The following is a 26,376-nucleotide window of genomic DNA, read 5'->3' on the forward strand; positions in this document are numbered from 1 at the left end:
TTTCTTGTCTGTTCCTTAGTTAACTTTTGCTTGTTCCTGTTGTGTTGGTTTCTTGTTTGTTCCTTAGTTAACTTTTGTCTTGTTCCTGTTGTGTTGGTTTCTGCTCTGTCCTTAGTTAACGTTTGCCTTGTTCCCCTTGTGTTGGTTTCTGGTCTGTTCCTTAGTTAACGTTTGCCTTGTTACTGTTGTGTCTATTCATAATTGTTGTGGTGGTTTCTGTTCTGTTCCTAATATGACGTTTTCTCAGTTGCTGTTGTGATGGTTTCTGGTCTGTAACTAGCTTGACGTTTTCACAGGTCCTGTTTTGTTGATTTCTGGTCTATTCCTATTTTGACGTTTTCCCAGTTCCCGTCGTGTCAGTTTCTGGTGTATTCCAAATTTGGCGTTTTCTGAGTTCTTGTTGTGTTGGTTTCTGGTCTGTTCCTAATTTGACGTTTTCTCAGTTCCTGTTGTGTTGGTTTCTGTTCCTAATTTGATGTTTTCTCAGTTAATGTTTTGTTGGTATCTCGTTTGTTCCTAATTTGACGTTTCTCAGCTCCTGTTGTGATTTTAGTTAACTTTTGCCTTGTTCCTGTTTTGTTGGTTTCTCGCCTGTTCCTAATTTGACGTTTTCTCAGTTAATGTTTTGTTGGTATCTCGTTTGTTCCTAATTTGACGTTTTCTCAGCTCCTGTTGTGATTGTTTCTAGTCTGTTCCTAATATGACGTTTTCTCAGTTTCTGTTGTGATGGTTTCTAGTCTGTTCCTAATATGACGTTTTCTCAGTTCTTGTTGTGTTGGTTTCACGTTCAGTTCCTAATTTGGCGTTTTCTCAGTTCCTGTTGTGGTGGTCTCTGGTCTGTTCCTAATTTGACGTTTCTCAGCTCCTGTTGTGATTTTAGTTAACTTTTGCCTTGTTCCTGTTGTGTTGGTCTCTGGTCTGTTCCTAATTTTACGTTTTCTCTGGTCTGTTCCTTAGTTAACGTTTGCCTTGTTACTGTTGTGTCTATTCATAATTGTTGTCGTGGTTTCTGTTCTGTTCCTAATTAGACATTTTCTCAGTTCCTGTTGTGTTGGTTTCTGGTCTGTTCCTAATTTTACGTTTTTTCAGTTCCTGTTGTGTTGGATTCTGGTCTGTTATCAATTTACCGTTTTTCAGTTCCTTTTGTGGTAGTTTCTGGTCTGTTCCTAATAAGACATTTTCTCAATTCCTGTTTTGTTGGTTTCTGGTCTGTTCCTAATTAGACGTTTTCTCATTTCCTGTTGTGTTGGTTTCTGGTCTGTTCCTAATTTCGTGTTTTCGCAGTTCCTGTTGTGTTGGATTCTGGTCTGTTCTCAATTTGACGTTTTCTCAGTTCCTATTGTGTTGGTTTCTGTTCCTAATTTGACATTTTCTAATCAGTTCCTGTTGTGTGGTATGGTTGCTTGTTTATGTTAAGTTTGTCTCTCTTAGGTTTCTTTAGTATTAATTGATTTGATGTTACCTCAGTTCCTATTTTAAGTGTTTCATCTAATCCTCTTGTTGTGAGTGTTTTCTTGAATCCTGCTGTCTTTGTCTCATCCGTTCCTGTTGTTATTCCTCTCTCAGTTTCGACTGTTTGTAGGTTTGCTCTGTCAGGTAAGTATCAAAGCCGAGACGCCTAACAGGACATATAAGAAATGTAATATCATTTTCTTGCGTAAAACGACTAATTTGTACAAACATATTTTTGTTTTCATTTCTAAACCACCTGATAATACTACTAATAATAAATAAGTCGAGGTAATCATATACCGCTTGAACACAATCTAGTTCGTAGGTCGTCTCCAAGCGGTTCACAAATTATTATCCGTGGTTATAAGGCCATTGCAACCAGCCAATATCTTTCTCAACCCCCTTGGGAGCATACAGACGGTGCTGCCATTTCGGCGCTCACAACTATCATTCAACAATTTTAGCACTACCTAATCGAGTACTCATTTATAGCCGATTAGACTGGAACAAGCGAAGTAAAGTATCCTGCTCAATGATACAACACAGTGCCCTGACGTGACTCGAACCAACAACCTCTCAGTCACGAGCCCAGCGTCTTATCGCTAGTCTACCGTGCCTCTAATTCTGATTCGTGAAATTGTGTGTTTAAAATTTAAAAAATAACGATGCAAGATGCTGTATCATCTCTTAGTTAAAGGTTATCACGTTTTAAGGCATACGTCAGTGGGTCTGTTCCCATACTGTTCTAATTATGTTTAATATATCTCTCTCGTTTATTAAATGATAAGCGCCCTACAATAGTCTTTCAAGTTACATACAAATTACCATAAACATAAATTTGTTGATTCATTAATTATTTCGCACTAACAATGTATAATTTGATCAACTTTATTCAATTATTTATTATTTAATACACACGATCAACTTATATCATCACATTTGATGCAATACATTTGATAAACATCATCCATAAAGCTTAGAACTCACAACTATAAATACTCCAGGTCAATGCAAGTCATTGTAATCAAAGGTCCAAGTATTGGGTGTAGTAACACGCAATACACGAATATACCATTTTTTCAAAGACTGTCTTTTTAATGATCGGCCAACACTTATGTTTGAACTAAAGGTTTTCGTATGTAATAAGTTTGTTCAGAACACCAACAGTACTTGAAAACTTATCGTGTGAGCTTTCGAAAACGTCTCTTTCCTTGGCCAAGCACAGAGTGCAATGACCGATGTCTCGACTCTAATTCAATGAAAACACCTCATTAGGACAAAATGTGTCGAGTCAGCAAATCCAGCTGTAAACAATGTCGATTTTGTCAAATAAGTACTCCAATACTGCAGGCAGTCAGAGGCACCGTTAATATGAGTATTACTGTAAGAAGGGGTTTCTTGTGCGTCTGAACATTTCCTCATATATGGGTTTTTTTAAGTTCTCGTTGGATTTCAAATTTTTTAAATACAAAATTATATAATTAAATTGTTTCGATTTATCGTTCATCTGATCAGGTTAAAAACAAACAACCATTGTTACGTTGTAAGAAGCATAACATCTTAATAGCCATAGCTGAATTATTATAAAGCAATAGATATCACCGCCACAGCCTTATTAAAATGATAATGTTAGAAAAAACATCATGATAGCCAATTTCAAATTACAGTTAACCAAGAATGTTATATTAGATCTTTATGAAATAGCATTCCATATATAAAACAGCCATTTTGGTATTGACCTTGTATACGTGCCGCACGCGCATGTTTGTTTCCCTAGATAGTTTGGTAAAAGGACGATTTTAATGTCAAACCCGGATCATTGAATAACATTTGTGTTAAAATGCCGCCATCCGATTAAAATCAGGGATCGATATCCAGGGAAATATCTAATGGAATTTGAAAATCAGGAACGGCACTATTAGGGGTTTTTCAGTCCTTTTTTTATTCTATCAAGTTTAGACATAATACATACATAAAAATGAGATATGAAGTTTTAAAAGGGAAGTCACTTTCGACATGCCTTCCTTGACTCAACATACACACACAAAAACACTTAACAACTGTAGGCAAGCCATCACAGATCCCAATAACAACATGAATATGTAATGAAAAACAAGTATTAGTTCTGGCATTAAAATCTCCGATAAGTAAAAAAAAAAAAAAAAAAAAAAAAAAAAAAAAAAAAAAAAAAAAAAAAAAAAAAAAAAAAAAAAAAAAAAAAAAAAAAAAAAAAAAAAAAAAAAAAAAAAAAAAAAAAAAAAAAAAAAAAAAAAAAAAAAAAAAAAAAAAAAAAAAAAAAAAAAAAAAAAAAAAAAAAAAAAAAAAAAAAAAAAAAAAAAAAATGGTTAACGTTATATAAACCTGAATTGACAGATCATACGATTAACTTCTTCTGGAAAACAGGAAAACATAAATTAGTTTGACACTGAGTTATATAAAGTCAACATACAGACACATTCGTAGAATCTCTCTTGTCTACAGTCAGTGATTGTCCGTACGTGTTATCGATAACTCTGAATCAAACAGACTTGACGATTATTATTTGACCTGCATCTACAATAAATATAGTGATTTGATGTTTCTTGCTTTACATTTTATATTATAATATTGTGTTTGGATTAGCTATTAAAAAACAATAACTAGCCATATATGACATGAGCAGTAACACGCATTGTACTTTTAAATGAGATTATATGCAGACAGAATATACAGCTTCCCATGGTTTTAAGGACGAAATTACACCACAGAAAAACAAACGTGATATATGTCAAGATAAACAAGAAAGGACAAAACTAGAGCGCAAATAACATAGGAGTGAGTCATACGTAAAAACACCGAGCTCAATCCTCATTGCTTCTGCTCATCTCATGGTAAAAACACCCAACTCAATCCTCATTGATTCTGCTCATCTCATGGTAAAAACACCAAACTCAATCCTCATTGCTTCTGCTCATCTCATGGTATAAACACCAAACTCAATCCCCATTGCTTCTGCTCATCTCATGGTAAAAACACCAAACTCAATCCTCATTGTTTCTGCTCATCTCATGGTGAAAATAAAGGCTGGAGTTCAGTTCATGTCTGGCCTTCACGTTGCTCTGAACGAAATTATAACAGCAACTGGTTATAACATTCAATTTGTGTCTGTAACTTGAAAGCAAAACTAATCAATTAGATGTCAAACTAATAAAAAAAAAGTTGATGCCGTACTCCGCATAAAAAGGGCTAAACCTAACTTTGCTTAATTTGCTTAAAATTCAGAACAACAACGGGACGCATTCGTAAATGTTCAATAGTTTATCAACGTCAGCCTTGAGATAAGGCATACATTTGTACGTGAATTAACTACACCAACGGGACTGATACAGTTTATCTTTGCCGTTCCCAAAGGAATGATATATCATTATTTCAGGTCTCTGACAGAGATGTTTTTCTTTTGAAAATTAACTGATGCCTGGTTTACGCTTTTCTGCAAAGTGTTGCACACAGCATAAATATCCGGCAATGCTAACTCGAATCAGATCACATGACGTCAATTGTGTTGTTTTCTTTGTTATAGTTTTTCTTTAGTCAGATGGAAAGTTCCTGTTGTAGTTTTGCATTGACATTGAAATCTCATTTTCTATGTGCGGTAAAACAGTTTGTCGTTTTTATATATCAATTTTTAAATTCGCAATGAATAATTCATTTTAAACCAGTGATAAATTGCTAAGGCGGTTTTTAACATTTCTAATATCGACCTTTCTCTCAAATTGTCATTATGAAGACGTTCGGTAACCATTTCGACGTGAGTTTCGAACTAATCCTTTAAATGATGCATCAGCGAAGCATTAAAGTGTTTACATTTCGAATCGATGAATCTAGGGAGTGCCATACTAATATAATGAAGATCGTGTAATGATCATTTACTGTGCTATACTTCAGGTATCAGATTACCAAGGGCTCCCTAACGAGTCCTTATTCTCAATTTCTAAACTGAACGATGTTGGAATCCCGAAAAATCTGCCAATTCCTCAATTTACACTTTGCGATTATTTAACGTCAGTAATTTGCATCCATTTATTTCCTGGTTGAAGTTCCAGAAATCTTATCTTCTGTTATTTGCATATATACATTTTAATGTTTTATGTGAAATTTATCTATTCTGTCAAACATACGCAATAAAACAACTGCATAGCAGTTTCCCTAAACACAGAGCGCTTAATATATTGAGATATTTTTTGAAAGATAAATCGAACGTTTATACGCTATAAAGACAGGAAAACTCTATATTTGACATAATAAACACAATCGCTGATTCCGAATACCGTCAAACACCCATATATTAGAAAATATCGTATGCTGATCGTAATGACAATGGTTTAGCCTATTAGCAGTTTATCTTTAAGTATTATACTTTCTAATATGTCGGAAAAGACTTTGCATTAAATGTATTGTTCATGTTCCCAACGACGTCAATATACCCTGGCTTACCTATGATGTAACAGTTCTCTGAAGATATTATAAATAGTATCGTCTTTGTTGTCATTTTTTGTGTAAAGTACATACACATAACCGATAATAATATACAATTTACAACTAGTGACTTTTATGATAACAAAGGAGTGTGCTTACCAAGTAAAAGTGATAATCTAATATCATTTTCGACGGCCAACGAACATTTTTTTTAAGAATGATTTTGTACAATTTATAATACAGTCCTTGCAAAACAAGGGTCTAAATTAACATATTTTCTTTTTAAAATGGACTAAATAATACAATAACAAAACCTTAAAGTTTTTTCTCTCGACAATCAGACGCGTTTTTACTTTTTTCTGTTATGGTTTACTGCCCGACGATTGACAGTCTCTGATTTATCACAATGTCATTTGCCACGGATATTCCCCTATTGTTACTTTTTGTCTAGTTAATCAAATTTTGTTGATGCAAATCATGCCGTGTTTTGATACTTTGAGATTTTATCTTTAGTACTTAGTCAATTTCACATAAACTAGTTAAATTTCAAAAGAATAAGCTGTGGCCAGGCAGGATGCGAGTTTTAATAAATTATTCTTACTTTTTTGTATTTTTATTTTTAGTAATATTTGTCCGTAATATACATGTAAGTCCAATTGCAATAAAGTCAGAAATTGGAATATTTGCAACGTTTTGCCTATTTTTTATTCATTTTCTAGCGGTAAATCTTTTACATTATCCTTTTTGCTTTCTTCTAAATCAATAAATTTAACATGATGTAGGAATTACCTTGATGATTCGCTATCACACATATCAGGAATAAGTAAGGTTTGTATGTTATTAGATGCATGAATAAACTTCTCATGGGCTAAGAAAAAAGGTTAAAGGCATTTAAGTCAATAGAGGCACCAGGTGTCACAAAATGGAAAATAAAATAGAAGGCAAGCATATTGATTTCATCTTAAAATTTGAAATTCTCATCATCAAAATGAAAAGAGGAACATTGTAAAATTTTAAGACAGAAAATCTCCTGCGACTAAAGTGGTACTTTTATACCTTAAGACAAGCTTGAGTGCATGTGATTACATTAATATAATTATAATAAATCTAATGTCATCCGTCGTATTAAATAGGTAAGTTATTCTACCTGGAAAGTGGAACAATCCCTGTTACATATACTCTTCAGCTGGTCAGAAGATTTTGATACCTTCATTCACTGGTGTTTGTGGCACATATGTTATCGCAAACGCTTGTTACTATTGACTAGGTGTATGTTTGTTTCCCAATCAAGCACACTTGGATACTGCTTTTACTCGCCGCTATATTTCATTAATTTGGACATATCGATGTAATGGGCATGAACATCAGATACAATTCATATTCGATATGGTCCAGTAACGCTGTGTTTGTCTGTTAATATCCAGATATTTTAAACAACACTCATATCACCTCGAACGGTTGCGAATTGCAATCAGTAGTAGGTACTTGATTTATGTCTATTGCGACTAGAGGCTGAAAACAAATACCTTAACGCCGAATAAAGACGTTCGATAAAAGTGTGTCGAGAAACATTTAGCGTTGTATAGTACCTGATTTCGACGCCTGTTTAAAGGGTAATGTTGCTCTTATCTGCACTGATACAGTAGTTTTCAGGCCATGTAATACAATATCTGCATTACATACCTTGATAATACAGAATTGAGAGAAAATCGGTACCGCGGACTTAAGCGCCATTTAACGCTACGGTAGCCTAACGCTATTATTTCGTTTGGGACGTCGTTTTGTCTTCAACTGTTGTTCGATTCAATTTAAAGTAAGGAAATGATGTGTTTATTATGTCAAAGGATATATGCCACTCAGGCTAAAGTCCTTGTATATCCACACGCACAATGCACTTTGGTATATATGACGTGCACAAATGTGTGATACTGTCTATCGATCATGCATCGTCTTATCAGATTTTCATTCGTCTGTTATGAAACATTCTGGTATCTGCCCATTTTATAATTTAATTAAAAATATTATTGTTTTCTTTTCATTTCAGGTTCCCCAAATCACTTTTCTGTCAATCATGTTGCTGACAATAGTCATTGGGAACGCGTGCGTTCTGGCGGCCATCATGCTGTCTGATAACGGGAGGAAAACCAGGATGAATTTCTTTATCATGCATCTTGCCATATCAGGTACATTTTAAAGAACAGTATCCAAAAAGCTATGAGGAGTTAAAAACAATCAAACATGCTGTATTTGTGAATGAATCTCCTGTTTGTCAATTATAAAAGCGCAAGAAAAATATATTAATACGGTCATGCGATTTCTTAAACACGTGTATTACTCATGTTATAATTCGTTCCACGATAAAACTCACCAGTAACTGGTCATCTGCTAGACCACGTTGTTTTTTCTCCAGCGACACCGTTTTCCTCCTAAATGAAGACCCCCTACACATTTCCATCGCATCCAACAATCGTTATCAATATTAACTGGCCCTTGCCCTTACCCTAACCCTAACAATAGAATAACTTACAGTATGGTTAAACATACTCATCAACTATTGTTCATGTAATCCGCACAATATAAATTATTGTATGTCCATGCTGAAGTTAATTTTGTATGCAAGACCCTACATAAATGACGTTTTTGCAAACCTTCGGAATTTTTAACATTAACGTAGTTGATTTGTGTCTCTCGTCCAATAAAAAATACGCGTGACTGGGTGACAATATTGGTTAAGTATTAATAAAAGTTTGTCTGTAATAATCACTTAATGTATACAACAAATTTTGCAATTAATAATTAAAACATGTCTGTTATAGTTATATCTGTTGTGCCATTGTGACTATAAATTCCTCAAATGTTAAAGCTTGATTTGTCATGTAATATGCTGAATGGAACAGTATCATGTTGTGAAAAATGTACATATGGTTGTAAAAATACTTAATTTTGTCTGGTATTGCTTTTATGTACTGTTCCAAATAACAAAACACCCTGGTTTTGGACCATACTGATGCTATAGCTCAATGGCCTCTTTTTGGTAAAACTAACTAATTAATCTTGATTCTGAAATTGCAAGTTCAAAATTATACACAAAATTTGTTTTCAATATTCTAAGATATAAATATCATTTGATCATTGACGTACTTCGTTTAAAAAAAAATGTATTATGTAACATTAGGAAAACATCCAGTGACATTGACAATATAACTTTATATTAACGTCATTCTAAAAATAACTTTGCTGTTAACGTTGTTTGATGTTTATTCTTGCGAACTACATTTTGAAATAACCATTTATGCGACAGTTCCCCTATTGGTGTGATATTATATTTGTTTACCCCTCAGAGGCAATATCATTCACGAATAATCCCTCGGTTAGTATAAAAAAAAATCGGTAAACAACTCCCCATGTAACACTAATAAAGTATCAGGAATTCAGCTTTAAAAGCCTTTTAAACAGAACGATATGTCTAATTAAAAATGCACCTTTCGCTGTAGTTTTTGTGATGACTATCACAATGAAGCGATAAATTGCAGAGATCCACACTCTAGCTATTGATAGTAACAGAAGCTACATCACTTTGATCATATTTCAGTATTGCAGTGTCTCAAGAAATCATTAAATCAACCAAAAGCGACATTAAACAATTTATCAGTAAATTGATAATGAACGTCCTTAAAACGAATGAATTTAATACGGGTTGAAACCAAAATATTTGATTGTTTGATGTTAATTTTTCTTCATTTAAAGACCTCTCAGTGGGAATATTCCTGGTGTCCATTGATATAGCCGAGAAAATCTTCATTGAGTGGCTGGCTGGAAATGCATTGTGTAAAATATTGAATTTCCTGAAGGTAATGTATCCACAAATATAATACGATACTCATAATATAATTACTGATACAAATTTCCAGAAAAAAAGTTTGAACAGTCGCTTTCTAGTTTAAATGAACGATTTTGCATAATTATTAACGATTATTTCATTCTTGAATGAGGTGTTCTTATCAGATTACTATACTACAAAAACACGTATTTTTTTACTAACTATTCCTATGACATTAATCGAAATTTGTGATTAAGGGTAATAGCTCGCGTTTTCTGATACCCATAGTGTAATTACTGATACAAATTTCCAGAAAAAAATGTTAAACAGTCGCTTTCTAGTTTAAATGAATGAGTTTGCATAATTATTAACGATTATTTCATTCTTGAATAAGGTTTTCTTATCAGATTACTATACTTCAAAAACATGCCTTTCCTTACTAGCTATTCCTATGACATTAATCGGAATTTGAGATTAAGGGTAATAGCTCGCGTTTTCTGATACGTTTATCGGGCGCATTATAAACGGCCCCTCTTGACCGATTTCATGAAATACTATCGGAATGTTTTTTAGTATTAGCATTTAAATTGCATTAAATCAAGAAGAAACAATATATTATATTTCAAAGCACTAGAGAACTGAAAGTTTCGACGCTTGTGTTACAAGTTTGAAGCTTTAGAAGCCTTAAAAGATATCGGATTAAAAGAAACTAAATCCAGTTTGTTAAATTAATTATGGAATGTAAAGCATCAAACTATTAAGATACTCGTTGTTTATAAGTGTGTCACAAGTTTGTCATGTTAAACATGATCATATAATGATTTTGCATTTTTTAACAGATTCTCGTTCTGTACGCCTCAACGTATGTTCTTGTCTCACTCAGTATCGACAGGTTCGATGCTATAGCAAGACCGATGAATTTCTCCAGACGAGGTAATTATTAAGAAAGAAACTGTTTAATTGTTTAATTTTGTGTTCGAGAGCTTTCAATTAAATGAAACCCACCCAGAGTTAATAAAATATAAAACTCCTGTTTGATGCAGACTTAGAAATCTCAACCCGAAAGTAAGACATTTGTTTAAAGCAACAAGCTTGGTCGAGCATTAAAAGTAAAAAATCCTACCCTTTAATACTGTCAAAATATGTTTAAATTCTGAACTAGCGCTCAATCGTCATTGGCGAGCGCGCATATGTTGCTTAAAAATTGTGTAATACCAAAGTGATATCACGATGGTGCCGTTTTCAATATAAAAACTCGTATTAGCTGTCTTTCGTAAGGTAAGTAAAGACAGCGTTATATTTCTTAACGAAAATGGTTATGTACCCGTGAAGACTGTTGGAATAACCTATCTCATGCTATTTGTAAAATACATGCAAATAACTGATCAGTGTTCAATTTCATATATCACGATTGATTACAATCAGTAGACTCTGAAAAACTCAACCATCTTGTTTGATAAAGACGCTTATTTTAATTGAAAGGTATGTTTATACTTGCTTTTTAATGTCAGCCTCTAACTCAATGATTGTATTATCGTTAATAAGACACATACAAACAACAAATCCATATAATCTCTCATCCTCTTGGAGTGATATGGGGGAACCTCAACCACTAGGGGGAAGATTCTTAAGTTGCCAAAAACGAGGCTTTGCCAACAGCTTGGCAACTTAAGAATCGTTTCCGGAGGGAAAGAGAACAAACATTGTTATTCGGTACCAGACCAACAAAGTAACAATGTTTCAAACTGAGCATAGATATTTCACATGTACTTGTTCCGGATGATTGTATATTGCTATATCAGTTAACACTATAAATTCCCTGGTATATAGTGAAAATCGAAAAGTAAGATTTCTCTAAAGGATATTTTTCATATGCTTTTATCCTAGATGGTGATAACTATACATGTCTGTGGTAAGGGCTTACTTGTGTTATTGTGAACAATGTTCTGGACTGGACAGGAGATGATATGTTTACGTCGTTTTAGTAGAGGACCGTTCGCTACGTTAAGCCATATCGTTTCACTTTCATTGACATATGGTCCACGACGTCTGTGACTATTTGTTTCTCTCCTTAGTTGCTGCGGTTGATATTTGTTCCGCTATCGTTTCCGATTTTACTCTTTAGTGGTGACGCCAAAAATACATTTCCTTTACTTAGCTTTAAGGTAAAGGGTAAATGGTACCATTGCTACCGTCGCGAAATATTTGTTTAAGTACTTTCAAAAAGAAATGATCTATACAAATCACATGTTGCCATGCATTTAAGAACAAGTCCTAACTTAAGGAAATTTCCATTAGCTCCAGAAACCCTTTACAATAGATGTGCTCAAGATAAGGAACGGCAGTAGATCTAAAGACAGCTCTTTATCTCTTTAAATTTAAGGCCTTATTTAAATAAGTTTTCTTAATTTGTCACAATTTACAGATTACGCATTTCGTAAAATCTCTTAACAATCTCTAAAAGTTATGTACCGGCAACATGAATAACTCATTTCGTAGGATGCGCATCAACATATTTACAGTGAGAGGGTCATTTGCTGATTAGCTAGCGTTACTTCTATATATATCATTGTAATTGCTCTACATTAATATTCCTTAGTTGATTAATTCTGCTTTTGATTACATCGCGTACGCGCAGTTAAGAGGCCATACGTAGTAAACTAATCATTTTGTCGTGACTTACATATGAGACAAATTATATATCACAATAATTTTGTAATAAAAATGAATTATCTTTCGGAAAAAAAAATTGTCTCGTGTTTGCTTAATTAAGTGACTTTCCAATTCAGTGTTGAAATGGCATGTTGACGGAACTATAAAAAAATGATTGAAGATCTAGGTCAAAAAAACAATAAAATTTGAGGTCCATTGCACGTGGTATTTCTTCTGCTGACATGTAATTGCAAACTGACATTTCGTAATAATTTCGCCAAAAGAAAACAAAATTAAGTGTAGCAAGCTATCGGACGATCAAACATTGGATCACATATCAGTATCCAAATTGAAAAGATAGTATATTTCAAAGGAAATTTGTAGGCATTGATAATACATCTTAGGTAAATAAGAGAAGTCTAGGCAAAAACAAAACAGAATTGACTGAAAATTTCAATAGGTTACCATGGCAAGCATAATGGTGAAAACAGAAATTATAAATACTTTTATTAGAGAAATTAGGAGGGAATGAAAAATTTAAAACAAATGCCAAAAACATATTCAGTTCTTTATCATAAACTCCATTGCGTCAATGAAGAGATAAAATCTGAACCCGAAATAGATACGGAAAACAAAACAAAACGGGGATATCCGAAACTTTGTGAAAACCCCATAAGCTCCTTCAATTCATCTTAGACACTAACAAGACCCCCTGCAAAGTAAACGTGAGGTTATCGGTATGGAATGTTTACAGTCATGTTATACTCGGTTAAAAAACAACCCCCAGTTAATTATTTACATCTGTTTCACACTGAAATAAAAAGCTTACTTATCATTTTGTAAGGGAAAATATAAATCTCAATAAATATTAAAGTTTAAGGTCTAACTTGCAATTACAGTTAATTGCTCACTAGAGATCGCCGGCATATTATTCTAAATTCAAGGTCATAATGGATGTTGCAAAGAGTAAAAATAAACGTTTACGATTTTCGAGCACCCGATTTCCTATTCCTATTCTATGTAGCACAAGCGCTCGCATTTAATATAAACATGCAGAAAGAACGTCAACTTGTATACGTTATTGACATGTAGATTTGAACCTGGTTCGGTATTATACTCAAACTTCGTTTCTGTCATTTCAAACGGTTTCGGATTTTGGGATGAGGGAGTCTACTTCATTGCAAGCGATGCTGCTTCATAATTCCTTTTGGTGAAATTATTGTACTTGTAATCGCCTAATTAAACCTGTCGTTTGATATTTTGATCAACTGATTTACGATTTACTTTTTGTGAAACGGCAATTTGATGGTAACGTATGGTTTATGTTAAGTATTGATTCCGTGGTGTTTGAAAATGTTAATGAGTTGTAATGAAAGACATTGTACATTGGGGAAAAGAACATGCTCACTGATTATAGCTATTTGCTAGTACAAGTAGGGGCATCGGAAGAGTATTTGACATTCATGAGTGAATAGCAATGTTCTTTCAAACGGATCTGTCCAATTTGTTGTCTCTTTATCTTGTTCTGGGTTATCAGAGTCTTGTCCCGATGGAATACGTCCCTCGCAACAGATCGTTTAGGTTATAGATAGTGGCAGGAGGCAAACATTTGTCTTTGATTTTATGTTGTAGGGTTTTCTGTTTATAGTGACTAATATTGACACATATATTCGGAAATCAGAATTTGATATTTTCTTTCGACTCAATTGTGTAATTCCTTTTTCTCATATGGCCAGTTGACGGTTAGTTTCCTTATCGGACGTGAAAAGGTATGGGATTAGATTACGTACGTGTGTTTTCTCCGGGTACTCCGGTTTCCTCCTACAGTTACGACTCCTGTATACTACACAGAAAGAGTTATGAATAAAACGTTAATGCATAATTGTTGCAAAATGTGTGCCTATTGTTCAATAGTCCATGCCTTAATCGTGTTACTTGTAAAAGTGTCGTCCCCGAACCGGAAACAGATATTGTGATGTCTCAGGAATAATGTTAGGGTCTCCTAGTTGCAATTTATAACATAACTATATATCATCAACAAGATTCATCAGTTTGGAAATATGTTATATCAATGCTTTACTTTTTATACATACGATTTACGGATTTAACATGCCGCAACGTTTCAAGACCGACTGGTCCCCTTGTAAAAGCTATCTTGTTTGTTTAGAAAGAAAAACTTTGATATAACAATATATAGTTTGCTATTGAGTATGCTCTGCTGGTCGAAATGTTGACTAGTTCATTCACTATCAATCAACTTTAGCTTTCAGAGCCCGTATGTTAATATACAGTGCTTGGATTCTGGCGGCCATCTTCTCTATGCCTGCTTTGGTATTATTCGAGGCGAGAACGGAACCTAACTATAACAACATAACAATGTGCACAATCAGTCTGACAGCCTTTCACTGGAAAGTAAGTATAATGCAAAAAAAAAACTAGGAAGGTACATTTTCTTCACAAACAAAAACGTCAACTGTTTTTTGCAATGAAAGCTTAAATGTCGTGTCATCTGAATGTTCTTTAATATCGTCGAAGGGACTGCTGGGACGTCTTCACGATATCATTTTAATTGCAAAATTTACGAAATTGTGGCAAAAGTCATTATTATATTTCACCGTTACAAATATCATTTAAAATCACGTGTATTTTATGTTTATAATTTTCTTCCTCATATGCTGTCATCATAAAAACGTATAACCCGTTCACAATTCTTCGTTTCATATGAGATTCAGGAAACGACTTCTAGAATGTTGCATGAAGCGAGCCTCTGATTCGTTCACTGAATCTCGAGTAAAATGGAAATGAATTTAATGGCCTTGTATCACATGATAAAGACTTTTTAAAAAAGATAATGAAATTCCGTCATATGTGTTCTTTATCTATTGTCATTATATTGACGGAAAAGGGAGACAATAGATAAAGATCACAGATGACGGAATTTTATTATCTTTTCAAAAAAAGTCTTTATCAAATGATAATAGATTCTGGTCTATGACGTCATTTCATCAGTTCTTACAACCTTCATCCTATCATCTTATACAAAGAAACAGTATATTTCCCTACCACACCATGGTGGCGACCCTACTACTTGTCCAAAGTCTTCTTCAATCTGCTTCTTTGGAAACCTTATGCTGTAAATTTGCCTGTCAACAATCGGCAACTATCACGATTATTCACAATGAAACAAATCCTAAGCCTACAGATTAGTATGAATTATACAACTTGAATATTAAAATATCAGTGTATGCTTATCCGTGTGCACCGTAGTGTAGATGCCACTACTATGTACCCGATCCATCAATTTGTCAACGTGACTTAACTTGGAGGTGACCTAGATTAGATTGGCATGGCATGTTTTGTTAAAAAAGCGGGAGACGCTTTCCTTCTGGAATACTTTATCTTATTATCCTTGTGTTTTTCAGAGGTACCCATTTTATATTTCTTTTGTTAATATTTAACCCTAATTCCAGGATTTTTTTTATACGACCTACATGTTTGTCCAGACTTGTGTATCCTCTTTTCGATTTCTCCTGAACTATCATTGTGTAGAATGTAATGTGCTAGATCTCAACGTACACAGACCCAAGTTATCCTGGTAGTTACATTAACGTACAACATGTTTTTCTATGGTAAAAAGTAATGCGCATAATCTAAAATGGTTCCATCTTCAAATTAAAACATATTTACCCGGTATAAGTTTAATTTTTGATATTTTCATTCGTGAATCGCAATAAGAAAAATATCAGCAATCATGCTATACTCATGAAATATTTTGATCGAGTGTTGCTTGAGGTTAAACGAATCTCGCAACAACCAAGGTCAGGGGGACACCGCCGAGCTGATAAGAAGGGATGAGAGCAAGTTAAACTAAAAAGAAATCATTTAAAAGTCAATGTGAATCTAATTGATGTTTTCCTATCCTATTGTATGTAATGGAACTGCCTACGCTTTTGATATCAGGGATTAATCTTGTACAGGAATTTGGGGCCACGATAATCCATCAACCTTAATCCTCCAACAAAAGTGGTTAGATGGTGAGATAGCTAAATAAATGAAACCTTTTTATAGAAAAGAAGAGGTAAATATTTCTCCTAAAACAATGGCTGAATAGCGCCAATAGGATATCTGGTGGCTAGGTTACAAAGTCGGCGCGACATTGATTGTAATTTAATTATATATATTGAAAAACACTGCAGCAACTGTTAGTTATAGATATATATCCGATTTGTGTCTGATGATGCTTCGGAACACAACAAACAGCGAAAACTGCCTGATGAAGTCATTTAAATGGGGGATTTTTTTCAAAAACAAGTAGCTACAGCATACATACCGGAATGTGTATGAAAATATCTGACATGGTATTGAATATTCTTTCAAATGAAAACAACCCGGATCTACATTTTGTATTGACTAATAAACAGTTAATACCTGCTTAACTGATTTTCCAACATAACCAAATTAGTGGTAACGTTTGTCAACTAATTTCACACAGTAAATGCATTATGCTCAACGAATCACAGCATCCCTTTTGTAATAGTGTTATTCATATGTGTTAAAAAAAACAGTAGTTTTTGTCAGGCACTCAGGACAGCGGTGTGCACTTTATAAATGCATTTTGCTCCTGTCAAAAGGAAAATCTAAGGGTGATTTTTTTTATCATATTTTTGATGTTACAGTCTCATTAATAGAGAAGTGTCGATCAACAGCCTCTTTGTGAAAACTGATTTTAACACCAAATAAAGACAAATGTTTATAATGAATTTGCTTTCGATCGATTCTGGGCCTCACCATGACATTTATCCATTAACATGTAACGCCTGAACACCGTGTCTGTCTGCCGACTGTCAAATAGCCTGCTGAAATCACACTTTCTTTCTGCAGCAAGTGGTTTTTTTTTTATCTTCATGTGGATTTTCTTCCATGCGTTTAACATGATCCATTAGATTGTGACATATATATAGCAAATAGTAGGTGTTCGTAAATGAGGAAAGTCCTAAGTAAATGATTAGCCCTAGCAGTAACAGTTATTATGATATTGACCCTCTTCAACCGTACAACTTGAACTTTAATAAAAGGGAGTATGTCAGGTATTTGTTAATTATAAAACCGTAAGTGGTATAAAGTGTTTTGAAATGAAAGTCGATGAGATGTTGTTACTGATAAAAGGACCTATATATCGTTGCTAAAATAAGACGAAAATAAGATTGCGTATAGACGGTGCTGTGTGCGGGTGATGAGACATATATCTATTTTAACCAGGTTTAATAACATATTTTATCACATAATGTACTTTGGTATCCATATTTTTGCGTATTAACCCATGTAGTATGACCTATCAGTCCTGTGATTGGTTGTAAGCTTCAATTGTTTCAAGTACTTGACGTCACAGGCTTACGCACTGGAGTCAAAATGGCGGCTTTTTACATTTCAAGGTTGCATGAAAATTGTCGTTTTACACGAATAAATGACACAAATCGTAATTATGTGATATAAAGGATCTTACACTCGTTTTCATTTAATATGAAATTTATGAAACTCGTTACGATTTTTTTTATTTCAGCTCGCCTGAGGCTCGCTTAATTGAAAAATTCTTAGACTCGTTTAATAAAATTGAAACTCATGTAAGATCCTATATTTATATAGAAACTAAATGTATAATAAAGTCTTGTAGTATTTTTCTTTATTAGTACTGGATGCAATTAAGTGGATGTTTTCGAGTATTTACTAGTAACAATATAAATGTAATCACCCTGATGCCGAAATAGGTATGATCATTGCTTGTTTAATGAGCTTGGATTGCAAGGACGGTAACAAAGCATTATATTTTCTGAATTTAAAACAATTATTCCGACAAACTTTTTTAATAATTGTACCGCTTATGTTTCTATAGTCGACAGTTTTCGGATTTATTACAACAAGCGATACACAATCACGATGCCTCGTTATATAAAACAGCGTTAAAATGTGCATCATATTCCACCGAATTGAAGCAATGCTTTTAGATTCAATAGCCTGAATAAGCAGATTAAGATTTAAAGTATCTGGTTTCATTTACAATCTTCCAAAACAATGTATTTGATCATGACTATAAATTTAGGAAGATGAAGGCAACACAAACAAAACTTAATGCATCCTTAAAGTTTGGTAATAGATACAGAGTGGCTCATATAATTCTAGGTCTAATCAACGAGATGTCACGTCCTGAAATCAAGAACCCGGGTAGTGACAACAAAATCATGAGGCACTTTAATGAGCTAAATAAAAACCATCGACCTTCATGTCACACAAAATAAAGGCATAGCTCCCTATGAGATCGTGACGGCGACCATAACACTTCTCCATACTATTCGTCAATTTTCTATCAGGTGACAGGTCTATAATATGTTTACATTGTAGACTGCAAAATAACTGGCTTGGTTATTCTACGTTTCATTGTTTCATATAATACACGTTTAACAATAACACAACGTATAATAAACCCCATTTCACGAATTGTACATAATAATGAACTTTTAAATAAGATCACTTACTTCAATCACATTGTACAGCAATGCCTCTATAAAGATAATAAACATATATATAGTTATTCATTTATTTATCTTACTAAATTGTTCCAGTTTATAGAAAGTCCATACATTTATAGTTGAAAAGACGGAGAGAATTTATATAGGCTTTGCCTGTTATTCAATCCAATTGATTATGACATCTTGTCAATAAAATTTGATGAAATGAAAAATAGTTGAAAAGATATCTATTTCGTATATTTGAGTATAATGCGTTCCAAACAAGATGGTTGCTAATTTGAGTTAATATGTTTTCGTTACAGCTATATTTCACGCTAGTAGCACTTAGTGTGTTCATCATTCCAGCCGTGATAATAACAGTATGCTACAGTGTTATTATTATCATCATCTGTCAGAAGAGTAAACAAGACAGTCACAACACCAAGCAGACCACACCACGTCAGGACGACGGGGCAGGTAACGCCATCATAAGTCCATCCATCCATCTTTACGTTTGTCACAATGAGTTCATCCTCGATATCCACTTTCATTTTCGCTCTCTGGACCCCTGTAATATGTCATAGCAAAATTGAAGGCCCGAAGACAGCTGTTTGATTGGTCTCAGGTAAAAAAATCCTGACCAATCGCTACGCTGTTACCTGTCCTTTGAGGATTACAAAGGAGCGACACTCGACTTCAAAGTCTGTCACATTTTACGGTTACGTTACCGCGTAACTCTTTTGATGTACAACAAAGATTCGAACTAGTCTTCTTGTCTCATCAACAAGGTGGTGCACACTGAGCCTTCGATTTTGCTATGACATATTCCAGGGTACGTTACCCCTGGATATCGAGGATGCAATGAGGCTACACAACACTTAGTTCACCAAGCAGTTGTCAAATGTGTCCTTTAACGCTCTTACGGCGGTCCTTGTTACCGAAGGTATTGATTGCAGGCTAAAACTTCAAGAAATATCCTAGTTAATTTGGCTCAGGGGCGGTTACTCTCTGTTCCATTCACTTGCGATGATTTCGTTTTACCTTTTTTGTAGAAAGTCTCGCTATTATCACTATTTTCTGTGTCTTACTAGCCGGTCAAGTCACATGTGAATGTTATAACAATCAATATAACCTATTGACGGTTGGTTTTCACTTTTATTTAACCCGAGTTAGTTAATTTCCTAATTGTATAAATACACGAGATTTATCGAGTGTCTGTTTCAGTTTGACAATTACTTACGAGGGTTAAAAATAAACTTGATAATTAACCATCACAATTTCGGAGACCCTTTTTCTCCCACAGCGTTAAGATACTGTCTCAAGAAAACAATTTATTTCTCTTAGAATGTATTCCTGTTTCCAATTGCCATGGACAATGAAATAACAATAGAAAATGACGTTTGCAAAACATTGTTACTTGACAGCTTCATTAGAAGACTGGCAAGGGAAATAGCGCCTAGGGTTTACCCCACTAGTGGGTAACAAAAATGTTTACAAACTCCTAGCAGGTCAAATCAATGAGTCTGCAGTGAGAAAATCTATAGTGGTTGTTGGAAAATTCGGCAAAACAGTACATTACAATTTTGTGTTTAGGTATATATCGCTATCTCCCGTCTGACAATAGCAGTAATATTTATTTATTTAATTAGAAACAATTGTGTTCCTTATCGCGTTGATGAATATGTTGCTATAATCTACATAGAATGTTTTACAGTAAATCTCAAATACCCAAAATTGTCTCACTATACAACACTTTTCTATAATCATCCAATTAAATACATCATTTGGTTTTTGAACAGTTTTTCTTGAAGGACGAGGATTCGGTGGGGCTCGACATGCGAAGGGAAGCTCTGTTATACAGCAAGCCAAAATAAGAACGATAAAGATGACATTTATCATTGTATTAGGTAAGACCAAGACAATGAAAAGAACTAGTCTACAGTACTATCCAGACATCAGTAATATGATGTATAAAATGTATTATTTATGTTTGAGTTATCTCCCTTGAATTTTACTGGACCGGCAATATATGTATGTGTCATTTATTGCAGTGCTTATTTATCATATTTATAGAAGAATATATTGGGTGTTTTGGGTATTATTCATGTGTTAGTTGCAGGTGTTGTTCATGGTATTTATGATATAGTCTTTCTTTGGTATATATTCGGATATCAATTACCGGACATTTTAAGTAATTATGTTTGGTATATGTTGCAGTTTAGAGTCTGGTATCTTTATATATGTCTGATATTTATTTGTAGTATTTGTCCTGTGCTGGTGCCCGTATATAGTGTTCAATCTTCTCCATCTGTACGCGTTCTCCGAGGAACAGAAAAGGTCGCCAGTCCTGGGAGCAGTAACGGCATGGATACAGAGTATGGCTCCTCTAAACAGCGCAGCCAACCCAATAATCTACGGTGTATTTAGCACGAGGATTTGTCGCAACCTCAGGTATATAAGATATTTAATATGGAAATATTTCTAAATTTGCCTAGAGTATTCCACTTTCCATTGTTCAACCATAATGTAATTAATAGACTTATGATTGCAATCGATTTGACTAACATTTTATCATATGATATTTTTTTTTATTTTCACTATTTATAACTCTACAATAAATACAAAAATAAATTACAAATAGATACACTGACAATAGCGATTTCAATATGTTAAGGTTAACGGACATACGTCTGGTTCTTTTTTATATTTTGCTTCCTTGATATAACGATATGCAAATACATGTAATATCGGCTTAAATTTAAACCTTGACGTTAAATCAGAAATGTTGACCATATTCTTGTAGAAGAATGTGTGTTCATATTTATGTCAAAATCCCGGAAAATGTGTGTTCATGCGGTTGGGTGTATCAACCTAAATATTTCTTTGACCGCCTTCGTGCATAGTGGTGTTTTTTTACCATACGCTATATTCAACATTATCACAGAGTATGTACATGTACGAGTTGTATCCCTTTAACTGTTTACTTTTACTAAAATAATAATTGTAGATATTAAACAAACCTACAGAAAATAAGACTCGTAACCAAACGAACAAACAAATATAAAACTATTTTCATCCGGGTACAAATTATCTGCTGATTGTCGTTTAATTTAATATAACTCGAATATTGTCCATCGCAATATGATTGTTTGTTTTCCTTAATATCAAGATAAGTAAAACGTTCTTGAGAATCTAACGGTGAATATATTTTTTTTAAATTGCAGAAGAAAGAGGAAAACATTAATAGGGTCTGGTTACATCAGACCTATTATTCCTTTAACAGACTCTCGACCATTTCACTCACTGTCACAGAATATCACTTTGACACACAGAACTAGATAACGCAGGTGATTGCACGTGCATCCAATAACATATCGATTATAGTTTGTACTATATATCTTATTCATTGTAACGATATAATATGCACATATCATACTGTTTTTGCATGGATATAATGTTGAACGACTATAATAAAAAAAAATACAAATATTTTATTACCCCAGCCATTTTTTTTATAAATATGTATATACATATACTGCTTCGAAGCAGATATCTATATACATATGTAAATATTTTTATAATGGATGCCAGGGTTGTGGAGCCCTGGAGTCAGCCCCTGAACAATATGGTGTCCTCACGCAGGAGGGTTCTCATTCAACATCCATCAGTCAAACAATAAATAAATAAATAGGAAGGGCAATGGGAAAATAAAATATTTGCAAATAGAGTCCAGGACAAGAACACAAAACATACTTCTTTCACACCCTAACAAATTCCATATACAACATAATATTACAAACAAGGATAAACATAGCACGTCTAGTATACACAAAAAAACATAATACACATACAAATACATCCACATATATACTCATACACACATACATACATACATGAGACAGACAGACAGACAGACAGACAGACAGTACATACACACATGTATACATTGAGACAGACTTACATACATTGAATCAGATTCATCATTATGCACGCATAATTTCAAGCAGTTAAGAAACAATAATAAATACACTGTGCAAACAGTGTCAGATATACATGTATATATATATACACATGTGTATGAATATTTCTATGACACATGCATGTGGTCATTCACATTGATATGGACATATACTGACATCAATTTTCAAATAGCATTATAAAACCGGTTTTCATACAGGTTTTTATGTCCGCTAAAAAGGTAATTATAAAACAAAACAAACACAAAACAGCACATACACCCACTCACACCATAACATACCGGATATATGCAGTTTTATTTTTATCAGATTACAGTATTTCATCACAAAATCAAGATGAAATTTAAATATTCATTTCAAGAGAAAGAGTATCAATTATATGAACAAAGATACAAATTGTGTAAACTTGTTAGTTAACATGATAACACTGTCTATTTAGTTTACATCTGGAAATATCATGTTTGTTCAAATTGAGTTTCACGTTGGTGTTGCCAAAATAGGCTTTATTAGACAATGCTCAGGTTGCTTTTAATACGGAATGTATTCTACTCAGTTTCATCATAAAAGATAAAATTTAGTAAACCCTTTGACAACGAGTTAAGAAACACCCCATCCCCCTTCGAAAAAGAAAAGAACCCACATGAGAATTAATGTAAAAATGCTGATAATAGGGGAAAACAAGCAGGTTAAGTTGTGTAAGACATCTAGTCCTTTAGAGTGTTTCTTTAAGAAATAACAGACTTACGTCACACTTTTAAAACTTTTAATACAAAAATAAATGCTTTATCCTCACCAATAGGCCAATCATACAATAATACACAACAATAACAATATACCTTACACTTATATCTTAATTCACTATTGGCAAAGACCCGGATTACACTTTACAAAAAATGCCGTAAAGTGTTCCAGTGTTGTAAACACTATCGTATCGTGTGACTACATTTATACGTCTGAATTTGTCACTGAATATAAGTGCTTGAACTTACCTGGTGGTCTGACTTATATTTAAAGACATTTGCACATCATAAATGGAAATGTTTAAACGATTATATTGTATACGACATGTGGATGATAAGATAATGTTAATAGCAATGATATCAAATGAAGGACCTAAACAGACATTAGAATATATAGTTTCCTTGGCATGCCTCAAAAATGAGTTATAGTATAATACTTGACGTTTAACGCAAACCATCTAACAAAATACTCTATTCCACAAACGCCTTAACACGTAATCTATTTATTTATTAGTTTCTCCATCAATGCTGACAGATGTGGCTGACTTCTGTGTTCCGTTTTTCAATCAGCCATTGCTACAGTCTATCAGTGCCTGACTCTGTCAGGATAAAGCGTCTTTACTTTATCATTTAAAATTGCCAACTTTTCTACAGCAGCACATTTTGTGATGATGGAAAGGGGAATACTGAATTGGTTTCTCTTGCCCATCTACAACGCTAACGCCTTTGTCAGCCTTGGGCATCTTATTTCCGGATCACGCTACGCACTAGTGATTTATTTATTACATCATTTCTATTGATGAAAAGCAAGTAATTTGGGGTAATTTTTTATCATTGTATCCTTTTTAGATACTAACTGCCTAATTCATTTCAAAATGTGTTTTATGCTATTTGATATTATTTATTTATATATTTATTGTTGTTTTTCGTGTATCTAGATTAAAGTATGTACAATTTATATCAAGCATGCCCAATATTATTTAAACAAATACTTACTTAAAAAACGTGAGATGCAACCAATATGTGGTAGGGTTACGAGTCGTATTAAAACGTGGATATTGTCATTTCACTGTCATTGTCTGAATTTAAATAGAAATTAAGCGTGCTAATTTCAAAGAAAATGTGTAGTTATCAGCTTCAATGTTCACATACCGCTATGGTTTGCGACGACCAACATTTGTCCTGGTACGACGAAAACAAAGTCATTCGAATGTTTATATTACATAGGTATAGCAAAGGGTAATGGCTTATACTTGTTTGTAATGTACAGTTGGAATATTTCAAATTGTGCATTAATGGCATAAATCTTATCGAGAATTTGTATTGATGCTACAAAAAACAGTTTGTATAAGTTTGACNGTTCATAGCCGTTCTAACATAGTCACCCCCCCCCCCCCCCCAAAAAAAAAAAAAAAAAAAAAAAATGTTCATGAATTTAATTTTTAACCAATGTAAGCTGTAAGCCAGAGAGAACTATGATTATATTAATTTATTGTTGGAAACGGATACAAGTTACCTATTTCAACCAACAGCAAACACAATTGCATTACACTCGAATATGATAATCCTATCAAATTTGCGGTATTTTGTTTACCTTTGGCGAGTGAGAATGTTTAGCCTTTTAGGTATTTGACTATTTGAGGAATGAAGAAATAGTAATTGAACACTTGACTACTTTATATATTTCCTGGATCTATCTTTTATTGCAGGCGTATTCCGTTGTTCAACTACATTGCCAATGCCCTGTGCAGGTGTCAAAGGGTACGGAATGTTAGCAGCCGATTGTCTCACACCACATCCTGGAATGATCCCACCTACCTGACAGACGCCTCCTTCTCCTCCAAATATCGCCGCCCCGGTGGAGTCCGTAGAACTTTCTCCGACTCCGAAAGTACCGTATTAGCTTCCAGTAGACATGCGCATCCAAGATCAATGTCTCAGCAGGGAAATTTCCGACGGTCTATTTCCAGTAGCAGTCAGGAATTTAAGTCTATTGGTTACCGTAGACCATCTGGCCTGCCATTGGTTAAGAGAAACCTGACTTTTGAGGATAACCACTTGTTAAAATCATTGACTCAGCGACCAACAAATACAATATGTGAATCAGAAATATTGTGAATGTCTGCCAATCAAGCATGGGAGACGGTCGCATACATTATATGTATATGTGTATATTAAAATGTCTGTTTGTATTCAAGTTTTACTATTTTAGACATAAATGTTTTATATTCAAATGATTATTGTAAATTTAATTGTATTTACTTATTATCATAAAGAAGCGTCTGATGAAAGCTTTGAAATTTGAATAGCGGGTAAATTAAACTATTGACAGTATTGGACTTTTCAAGCTGTTTGGGGCTAATGTTTGTATACTAACATAGATAGTTTCAGATTTATCAAAATATTATGTTTGAGAGCCAAGACAGTTTACAGGCATGAAAAACGATTTCTTATTTACAACAGGTCAATACCATCAGCCAGAACTCATTGCATTCCCATACAATCACTGTGTTGTGCCAACGTGGTCTATGACACGATACTGAGGACTCAAAAATCGTAGTCACCAAACCGTTTTGTTGAAACTATTCACTATTGTTATTTGTAGCAGACAGTCAAGCGTCACATTGACAAGTGTACCCAATACCACGTGCCAAATGTTAGTATTTTATACTCATGTCACCGATATTTCATCTCATAGACATACAAAATAAATATATACAACAGAACGGTTGTCAGTATGTCAACTATTACTCGTGCCATATGAATTATATTTATAC

At 33.8% G+C, this 26,376-nt stretch overlaps 1 protein-coding gene across 1 annotated transcript in view; it reads left to right on the forward strand.

Annotated features, from left to right (window-relative positions):
* The window catches only part of LOC110445811 (cardioacceleratory peptide receptor-like), a 92,544-nt gene extending 66,781 nt beyond the window's left edge, over positions 1–25,763 (forward strand). Inside the window, exons 2-9 of the mRNA XM_021490607.1 lie at positions 7,952–8,090; positions 9,655–9,758; positions 10,567–10,660; positions 14,643–14,791; positions 19,206–19,359; positions 20,682–20,789; positions 21,144–21,333; positions 25,309–25,763. Coding sequence (XP_021346282.1) covers positions 7,952–8,090; positions 9,655–9,758; positions 10,567–10,660; positions 14,643–14,791; positions 19,206–19,359; positions 20,682–20,789; positions 21,144–21,333; positions 25,309–25,717 — 1,347 coding nt within the window. The 3' untranslated portion in view covers positions 25,718–25,763. The remainder of the gene's footprint in view (positions 1–7,951; positions 8,091–9,654; positions 9,759–10,566; positions 10,661–14,642; positions 14,792–19,205; positions 19,360–20,681; positions 20,790–21,143; positions 21,334–25,308) is intronic.
* Positions 25,764–26,376: the final 613 nt, after the last annotated feature.

Source organism: Mizuhopecten yessoensis, unplaced genomic scaffold, assembly GCF_002113885.1.
Source record: "Mizuhopecten yessoensis strain PY_sf001 unplaced genomic scaffold, ASM211388v2 scaffold2379, whole genome shotgun sequence".
NCBI classification, from domain to species: Eukaryota; Metazoa; Mollusca; class Bivalvia; order Pectinida; family Pectinidae; genus Mizuhopecten; species Mizuhopecten yessoensis.